This window comes from Gouania willdenowi, unplaced genomic scaffold, assembly GCF_900634775.1.
Source record: "Gouania willdenowi unplaced genomic scaffold, fGouWil2.1 scaffold_275_arrow_ctg1, whole genome shotgun sequence".
Taxonomy (NCBI): Eukaryota; Metazoa; Chordata; class Actinopteri; order Blenniiformes; family Gobiesocidae; genus Gouania; species Gouania willdenowi.
The window spans coordinates 520,373-527,022 of record NW_021145033.1 but is presented as its reverse complement, the minus strand read 5'-3'; the positions used below and the strand labels follow the sequence as shown (position 1 = coordinate 527,022).

At 40.0% G+C, this 6,650-nt stretch overlaps 1 protein-coding gene across 1 annotated transcript; it reads right to left on the bottom strand.

Moving 5' to 3' along the window:
* Positions 1 to 5,197: 5,197 nt before the first annotated feature.
* On the bottom strand, positions 5,198 to 6,419 carry LOC114459223 (trace amine-associated receptor 6-like). The gene is made up of 2 exons (XM_028441550.1): positions 6,130 to 6,419; positions 5,198 to 6,008 (listed from the first exon to the last, which is right to left on the bottom strand). The coding sequence occupies exons 1-2, from the start codon at positions 6,300 to 6,302 to the stop codon at positions 5,198 to 5,200; spliced, it is 984 nt and encodes a 327-aa protein (XP_028297351.1). The 5' UTR covers positions 6,303 to 6,419.
* Between the last annotated feature and the right edge of the window lie 231 nt (positions 6,420 to 6,650).

Below are 6,650 nucleotides of genomic sequence, written 5' to 3'. Positions count from 1 at the left end.
ACACATACAAACACACACACAAAAACACACACACACACACCCACACACACACACACAAAAAAAAAACCTACTAAATCTGAGAATAATGATCAAAATAAAACACAGGAACTACCAATGCCAGCAACATTGTTGTGACATACGACACACCGGAGCTGTACAAACCCTAAACATGTCCAACTTTAGATAGTTTTCAGTGTCAAACTGTGGATTGTCTGACATCAAACAGATTCAGGAGAATAGAGATACTTGAACACTTTTCATTTTTTTTTACATGCACAATCTTTTTCCTCATCCATCAATAATAATTTGAGGTACAACTCTTTAAAATACACCAAAAGGTGAAATTCAAATTTTAAAACAAGCAAAACTTCAGAAATAAATGAATAAAAAGGCCTAAACTCAAGGTTAATGTTAGACGAGACACAGGGAAGAGTTTAGACAAGCCTGCAGACACTAACAATGTATAACAATGGAAAATATAGGAAAGTACAGCTGTAGTAGGTGAGGTGAGGTTGAGTACATAGTGGCATAGTTTATCACACTAGTGGATGCAGTAATAAAAATCACCACTAGATGTCTCAGCCTGTAAAATGCTTTTTTGTACATAGTTTGCACATAGTTTGTATACAAGTATTTTTGTACAGCTTTTGTATGTTGTTTTTGCGTATTATAAATGTAGCTTATGTATAGATTTTTTGTGTTGTTGCAAACAATGTGGTTATTTAAATTTGATGTTAATTTTTGTACCTATAATATTGTAATGCTATTATTATTATTTATTCACTGCATTTTTTATTTGTTGTAAAGATATTGATGTTATATTTGATTTTTATTATTTATCACTTTTTAAGCATCAATATTTTGTAACATGTGTTATACATTAAAGACAATGATAAAAACAAATCTATTAATTTTATTTTGGTTAGGTAGAAAATCTTGCCTTGGGCTCCACATTGGGTAGAGCCGGCTCTGCCTGGACTTCTAACTGGTTAACATTTTTTTCCTGTTCTACTGCATTTATCATTGCTATTGTGAGGCTAATGCAAAGTTATTGCTACGTTAATGTCTTTGCTAGGTTAATGCTAATGCTACATCTATCTATAAAAGCAAGGAATCCTGCATTTCAGGGACAGACAGAGCTGAGACTTTCAACATGGCTGCTGCTTGGTTCAAGGATGTGCAACATCAGATTTGTTTGGACTTTATTGACACCATCCATTAAATATTTCTTAAATAGAGCTTTGCAGATTAACTCAGTGTTGAGAAAATTGTAGATGATGTCACAGGTTTTCTCAAATAAAGCAAGTTCCTTTGCTGATGATGATGTCATAGGTTCTCTCAGAGTCCCAAGCCCGGATAAAGGAGGAGGGTTGGACGTTTTAGCTAGCAATTCCACCCCACATAACAAACATTTAATTAAATTTGATATTTTAACATTACAAAACAAAATGTATTTATGTAATGTAGGTCTAAAACATACCTGTCAAGTATCCCGTTTTGGCCGGGAAACTCCCGTATTTTACCGCTCTTTTCCGCCATCTTCCCGTATTAGTATTTTCCCGTAAATATCCCATATTTTATTGTAATAATAATGAAAAGATGCCTTACTAAACTGAACGCCATCACAAGCCTCGTGAGAACTCCACCTGAAATGGCCTGAGTGTCAGTCCTCGCGAGATTAGTGCTGGCAGCGGCAACAAACCCGGAAACAACTCAGAAAAGATGATGAATGAAGACGTTCCAGCGGGAAAAAAAAAACAAAGAACTGGTTTAAATACGTTATTAAATGTGACAGAGAGTTTACCTTCATAAAGAGCAGCAGGATGTGACACAGTTACACGTTCTGTTAAATTAATAACTGAGATTTAAACGTCTACCACGGGGGAAAAAATTACCTAAGTCACCATGAAAAATCAGCCAATCACAAGCTCCACAAATATACACTGTTTTATAAAGTAAGAATGTAAAGTCTGTAATAAATGTGTCTAATAAGTCATTAGTGAATACCAGAGAACCACATGAGTGAGCAAGAGAAATTATAATAAAATATATAATGAAAATAAAATGTTAATCTTTAACTTAAAGACAAGCAACGTAAAATTAACCGTAAATATGCAACGTTTTGATTTGTATATAAACTGTAAGTATATTAAATAAACACATGTGCTTCATATACACATTTATGTTTTTATTTAGGCTGTTTTATAATTTAGGAATTAGGGCTGGGCGATATGTTGAGATTCAAGATGTATTGAGTTTTCTATTTTGGCGATATAGAAAAAGGGAGAGCAGTGTTACACCTAAGTGGAGAGGGAGGGGGAGGGGAGGGGAAAGAGAGCAGGGAGGAGAGACTCAAAGTAAGAAATTAAAAAGGTGGGGAAGAATAGATTGTTTTGCATTGAGGGTGAGATGTGAGGTTGTAGAATATATTGTGCTTATTATGTTGTGTAATCCAGCCAGTATAGTGACAAGTGTGAAGCTTAGCTATAATGGTGGTGGCTGTGAACAGAGGGAATGAGTGAGTGGTAGTACCTAAAGCAGGTATTTGGGATAAACGTGTCTAAGGTTAAGCCCAGTATGAGTTTTATCCCACATCTCAAGGCGTGCCAGTGCATCGTATACCAGTATATGTGCAAAAAAAACCCACTACTGCAAACCCAGGAACTGCCCTGGGCCCGCAGATGCAGCCAGGCCAGCAGAAAGAGCGGGGGCCAGGGAGCCCCAGGCAACCCCCCCGCGGCCGAGCAACCCCCCATATGCCCCAAAGATCTCAGGCCGAGAAGCAGCCATGGCGCCCCCCACACACATATCCGAGGAAGCCCCAAGCAGCCGAGCACCCAGCGCATCCCCCCACCGATCCTTACCCCCAACCCCAAGGACCCCCGCCAGCATCCACCCCCCCCACCCACCCACACCCAAGCACCCAACCCCCCGAGGGAATTGCCCAGAGAGCCCCCCGCCCCAGACACCAGCAGAGGAGCCAAGGCCCCCGCCCAGCAGATGGCCAGAGCCGCGCGGAACGTGCAGCCGGCGGGCGCCGGTGGGCCCAGAGCCAGCAGGGTCCGGACCCCAGGCCAGAAGGACCCGGAACGGAAGCAGCATTGAGAGCAGCACCCCCAGGGACGACAACCATGTCCATAGTCGCCGAGGGCACCAAGGGGATGCTGCAAGCCGCCCCTCCGGCCCCCAGGCACACCGACCATGCACCCCAGAGCGCGCCACATCGCCTTTCCTTGATGCCGCCCGCGCAATGTGCCCCAGACAGCCCCCCCCCCCACCAAAAGGCCCAGCCACACCGCAGAGCCCGGGTCACAGGGCCCCGGAAGATCCCCGCCAGGACCGGCCCAGCCAGCCGGCCAGACCCGCTGGACCCAAAGGGCACTACCGCAAGACTACCGCAAGACACACACAACTGTGTCAGGAATGTCTGGCCCACAAACCATAGCCTTCCAACATTATGGCCCACAGCAAGATGTAGTTGAATAGCCCTGCACAACTCTTCTTATTGTCACTGACACTTTTTCACCTTTATACTTTATTTTGCTTAACATCATATTTCCAACTGCACACAGGTGTCATTTTATTTTTAATTGTCAATGATAATTAATGTTCCTCATTGTGGGATTAATTATTTTATAGTTTATAGTCTGTACTGTACAGACTTTATTGAGTTTAAAGCCCCCCTCCACCAAAAAAAATAATGTTTTTACTGGTGGTTTATACTGAGATAAATAAAACTGTTGTGAAATGTTTAATCATATTGTCAATCAATCAATCTTTTATTTGTATAGCACCAAATTATAACCAATGGTATCTCAAGACACTTTACAGTAGAGCAGTCTTAAGGACGGACTCTTTATTTTATGGATACACACATATGCATATATATGTATATACACCTACATATGTATCCCACACCCAACATGATTCTGTAATTATTCATTATTCTGTTCATCTGTACATTTTACTGTAAGTCAATACATTAATGAACAGTTGTGTGATGTGGTGTTTTCCCAGAAATGAGGACACAAGTCACTTTTATTTCACAGTTATAGTTTTTATTTCATAAATCTATAAAAGTAACTCTGTAAACAACAGGTAAAGTGTGATCTGATCATATTTGATAGTCTGCTGATTAATTTCATTGTTCCTAATAAACTATTGCCTAACTTTAACTTACTTTACGCTTTGTTTAAACAAACTGTAATAGATGTGTAATAGGTGTTTTATTCACATATGAAACATGTATGTTTTATCATTTCTATCATTTGTTGAACTCTACAGAAATCAACGTGCTGTGCATGTGATTGGTGCACATTTATCTCTACATCAGCAACTTCTGATTGTTCTTCAGATCAGTTTTACATAAAAATATAAAAATATGTCAGGTCTGTGAAACAACAACAGATTGATCACTTAAAAGTTATTTTTTTCGATATAGTTCACTCCACCAGCTTTCACAGTCATGTCAAATCTCCAAACATAAACAAAATAAGCAAATTGTTATAAGATTTACAGTATGTTGGCCTCACTGGAGCCAGAAAAAGAACACATTTCACACATTTCCTGAACCAGGGATACAGAAACACATAGATCACAGGGTTAAGCAGAGAGTTGAAGAAAAACAGACAATTAACAAAAATGTAAGATGATGGATTTTTCTCTTCAAACCCTGTTGAAAGTAAAACAAGGTAAAATATAGTTAAACACATTAGAAACACAACAACCACTACACCCAGAGCTTTAGCAGCTTTCAGCTCTGACCTGTTAACCTTCAGTGAACTCTGAAGTGTTACCACTGTAACATGAGAGCGCATGGCCTGGGCCTGAGACACAGCCACCATAAACACTCTCACATACAGGACCACTATGATGCTGAATGGAATGATTAAAGAGAAAATTAGATCAATAACTCCACCAAGAGTGTTTGTGTGATTAATGCACATTAGTTTCCTCTGAAACAATAACATGTCACTGTAAAACATTCCCAAGTTGGTTTTAACTTTAATAATGATAAACAGTTTTAACTTCAAAATATCAAATACTTTGTGTGAAATCATTTTCTAGAAACAACACATCAGCAGGTGTTTTCTTTTCATTCATGGCTAAAGTAAACAGAAATCTAAAAACATTAATCACACAGTTTTACAGTGACTGTATTAAATCCCAGTAACACATTGTCCCTGACTTTTCCTCTTTACAGTATGTTGGCCTCACTGGAGCCAGACTTCAGGATCTGAAGAGAAAAAACACATTTCACACATTTCCTGAACCAGGGATACAGAAACACATAGATCACAGGATTAAGCAGAGAGTTGAAGTAAAACAGACCTATAACAAAAATGTAAGATGGTGGACTTTTTACTCCAAACCCTGTTGTAAGTGAAACAATGTAAAGTGGAGTTAAACACATTAGAAACACAACAACCACTACACCCAGAGCTCTAGCAGCTTTCAGCTCTGACCTGTTAACCTTCAGTGAACTCTGAAGTGTCACCACTGTAACATGAGAGCGCATGGCCTGGGCCTGAGACACAGCCACCATAAACACTCTCACATACAGGACCACTATGATGCTGATTGGAATGAAGAAAGAGAAAATTAGATCAATAACTCCAGCAAAAGGAAGGAAATAAACTGCACATTCTCCAGCACAGGAATCAAACCCACCTGGATGTTCAATGTTATCTTTGAGCATCACAGTATGAAAGATAGTAGAACAGAGCCAACATAGGATAATGCATATATTTGCTCTGTTTTTAGTGACTTTAGTTTGATAGTGCATTGGATCACAAACAACCACAAAACGATCGACTGATATCAGCACAACAGTTCCTATTGAAGCAGAGGCTACAACATAACCTAAAACAGCATTAAAAACACACCAGTCTGCACCTAAAAACCAACAGCCATTGATAAGGAAGATCATAAAAACCCAGATGAACCCGACAGAGAAATCTGACACAGCCAGAGAGAGGAGGAGGAAGTTGGTGGGAGTGTGCAGCTTCCTGGAGGAGATAGAGAGAAACACACTGATATCATTATATGATACAACAATTATCATCAAAGCAGAAAACAGCACAAGTCTAACAACATAACAAGTCATAAAACAACAGAACATGTCAATACCTGAAGTGTGAGATGGAGATGATGACCAGCAGGTTGAGAGTTAGAGTGAGCACAGAGATGGAGGACAGGATGATGTGAAGGAGCACAGACACTGAGTGAGAACGCACGATCCTCCTGCATGAAGAGTTTCCCAGGTGTGGATAGCAGAGCTCAGCTTCATCAGGTGTGCTCATAGTGAGGAGAAGAAGATGATGAGCTCTGCATCGTTCTGCCTCAGCCTCTCTGATGAACAACTGATATATTATTCCTGCTCCAACACAGGGATGTGGAGGCTGGACCTGAGGACTGGACCTCCCTCAGACACCGTCTGATTGACAGATTATTATTCTGCTCCTACATGATGCAACACTAAACAATTTTCTTATCAGCTGGGTAAACTCCATACTCAGCATTTATTGAAAACACTCAGTGCTGAGATCTGATTCTTATTCTCATACAGTATATTAATAATCCTTTCATAGGAGTGCTGTAAACATAATAGAAAAATCAGCGAAGCTGAACACCTGTGACTCATTCTTCAT